The sequence below is a fragment of the Trypanosoma equiperdum genome, assembly GCF_001457755.1.
Source record: "Trypanosoma equiperdum strain OVI genome assembly, contig: ctg_875, whole genome shotgun sequence".
In the NCBI taxonomy this organism is placed as follows: domain Eukaryota; phylum Euglenozoa; class Kinetoplastea; order Trypanosomatida; family Trypanosomatidae; genus Trypanosoma; species Trypanosoma equiperdum.
The window spans coordinates 1-3,084 of record NW_027124837.1 but is presented as its reverse complement, the minus strand read 5'-3'; the positions used below and the strand labels follow the sequence as shown (position 1 = coordinate 3,084).

The window sequence follows — 3,084 nt, the reverse complement described above, 5'->3', positions numbered from 1 at the left end:
ATATATATATATATATATATATTCGGCGGCAAAAACACCTTGCCATGAGAAAAGGAAAAAAGAAAGGAAGAAAGAGTAACCGCTTCAGGTGAAGAAAGGGAACAGTATATACATTAGCGTGCACCACGCGTGTTTGTACAGAAACTACACGATTCTACTTTTTTCCCCCCCTTCCTCCTTGGTACCATCACTTTGATCCCACATATCGCTTTACGGTACTGGGGGCACAACTGGGGTAGGGTTGTGCCCTCCCAGTCAAAGGTGGAAGGCGAGTGGACCCCTCTTCCAACTGTCGCCGGCGCATCAGCGCAAGCAACTCACCCACCTTCAAAAGATCCACTCGGGGAAGCGATGCGCGAACGGGGTCAGATCCGGCAATCAGCGACCCTCCGCCCCGTGCGCTCCCTGCCTTAAACCTGCCGCTTTGTGGAGACATTCTCATGGCATGTACTCCCTTCGTATTCACCACTGGTTGGTTAGGGGGGGAGAATTGACCCGGCGACCGCTTATTTGCCTGATAGAACCGGCCGGAGTGCTGGTTATGGCCATCATACCTTCGCATCGGCGGGGATACAACGCCTTGAAGAGGTCCCAACGACCGCCGATATTGAGAATTTGAGCGTCGGTCGTGCGGAGTTTCAGCGGGAATCCCACCCGACAAGGGTATTGGAGAAAGGTCGCGAAACCGGCCACCACGAAGGGGCTCGGTATGTGGAAAGGAACCGGAGTTGCTTCTTGCCGAACCCTTGCAGTGTGCAGCTTTCCAGGAATTTGTTCCAGGGACCGGGCATAATCCCCACACACGCGAGAGTGGAGCATTAGCCAACATATCGTCGATATCTACTTCTGTTAAGGTGTGGGAATGGCTCACGTAGAACCCGATGACGAGCTTATCGTTAACTGTGTACTCGTTAACATTTATATCCTCAGGACTGAGGCGAAGTGCCTCTGCAACATCCTGGATAAATACCTCTTTGACCAGATCAACGTTTGCCACATGCGCCCACTCAGACCCCACCAAACCCACGCGATGCAACGTCGTGGTCCGCCCGACAACACCTTCATTGATCAAGTCGTCATATAGCTTCCACATGGATGGAAAGGGGGCGTTGTCCATCGCTGTGCACACTTCACTCTGCGACAGAGCAGCCGCATGCTCCATCCAGACGGAAAACACAACATTACCAGAGTCGAGCGACACAACCCTCTCCACACTACGTGGGACTAGACCCTCTCCGACAGCCGCATCACGCATAAAGCAGTCCACTGCTGCAGTAAAGCGCTTGTCAACGATGCCGCTCCAGAAACCCCCCACAAATCCAACACGGTATAAGTGGCACACATTACCCGAACCCGATGCACCATCAGCGCGGTCCATTGGAACGGAGCTGGACGCAACCCCGGGAGCGGGGTGCAAACAAGATGGGAACTCCTTGGCGCTGACGGGAGAGGCGCGTTGGGGCAGCGAAGTACTAAAAGAGGTTGTCTCACGCTCTTCGGTGTCCCCCATGACAATCGATGACAAGACCTTCTTCTTCGGCTCATAAAGGTTCCACATCGCAGGAAACTCAGAGGTCGACAGAAAATGATCCACCTCATCCTTGTGCAACGAAGCGGGGTGTCTCACACCGAAGTCAATTGAGAGGCCATCTGAGCCCAACGTTATCCCCTCCACACTTCCCCGAGGAAGGTCTAACGCATCACACACGTCGGCATCAAACGCCTCATCAAATGCAGCACGCTTCTTCTCAAGCACAGCACCCCAATTGTCCCCATTGAATTTGACACGGTGCTTTGTTACGACAGTGCCATCGCCGATTGCAGTGTGAAGCACCTCCAAAGAGGCAGTGTTACTTATAGTAAAGCTGTCCTTAACAAAATTTTGAGGCTCAGCAACTCTCACGAACGGTGGGACGGAAGAAGGAGAGAAATATATGGATGATGTACTCGTTGCTTTCGGGGTTGCTTGTGACTTTTGTTCCGCGGTAGTACGTTCAACTCCGCTTTCGAACTCAACTAGCGTATCCGGTTCATAAACTTTCCATGTGTATGGGAAATCGTGTGCTATGAGCGCGCTCCTCACATCGGCACGGCTCATTTTCGGCGAATGACGCACACCAAATGTCACAAGTCTTCCATCAGGGCTGAGCGTTACCTCCTCCACGCACTTCCAAGAAATGCCCAGTGCGTCGCAGACGTCAAGATTCAGTGCTTGGGGGACCTTCTCCCGCGTCTCATCGGCAACATGACCGCAGTTCTCGGCGACAAATTGAACTCGGTGTTGCGTCACAGTGGCGTTCGCGGGAGCGGCCTCGTATTTCCTGGTCTTCGGTAAACGTACAGCGCCGGCACCGGTATTGCCAAAGTGCATTGTTCGTGTATTTGTCTTCTTGATGCACAGTGGGGACGAAGGCGAAGAAGGCAGATCACTACGTCCTGAAGTCTGCAAGTGCCGCAAGTCTTCGTCGCAACCATCATCAGCCTCCGGTAGTTCCTGTTTCGAAGCAATTTCTAGGGTGAGGAGCTGGTCATGATCATCAACAACGACACCAAACCGTTTTTGTGAGTCACAAAATTCCCGAGTTTTAGAAAAATGATATTCTCCCAACTGACGTAACACAGCACTCGGTTCAAGTGACCTGCGATGTCGCACACCAAAAGAAAATGCCTGCATATCAGAGTCTAGTTCCATGTTGTCCACGCTCCCCTTCGTAAGACTCAGCGCATCACACACATCACCGTAAAAGGCCTCCTCGAACTCCAGGAACCTGTGTTGCAGCAAAACACGCCAGTGACTCCCGTTCAACTTGGCACGGTATTCGGTTACCACAGCCCCTTCGTCTTTCAGGGAGCCATACAGTATGTCAAATGAAGCAGAGCTACTTCCAATAATGCCTGTATCCACAAGACTTGGGGGGTTAACGAGCCCCACGGACCTCGGTCCCGCCACGAAACTCGTTGGCGAGCTAATCTCCACCACTTTTAGAGGTGGTCGCTCAACCTCAGTGGCTCTTGCTGGTGGTGCACGCCTAGCTTCAGTAACCTTTAGTGGCGATTGCTCAGCCTCAGTAGCTTTTAGTGGTG

General features: G+C 52.5%; 1 protein-coding gene across 1 annotated transcript; it reads right to left on the bottom strand.

Moving 5' to 3' along the window:
- Nucleotides 1-187: 187 nt before the first annotated feature.
- TEOVI_000415500 (Flagellar Member 8) lies at nucleotides 188-2,692 on the bottom strand (the record flags this gene model as incomplete). The annotated part of the gene is made up of 1 exon (XM_067226954.1): nucleotides 188-2,692. The coding sequence occupies one exon, from the start codon at nucleotides 2,690-2,692 to the stop codon at nucleotides 188-190; it is 2,505 nt and encodes an 834-aa protein (XP_067083055.1).
- Between the last annotated feature and the right edge of the window lie 392 nt (nucleotides 2,693-3,084).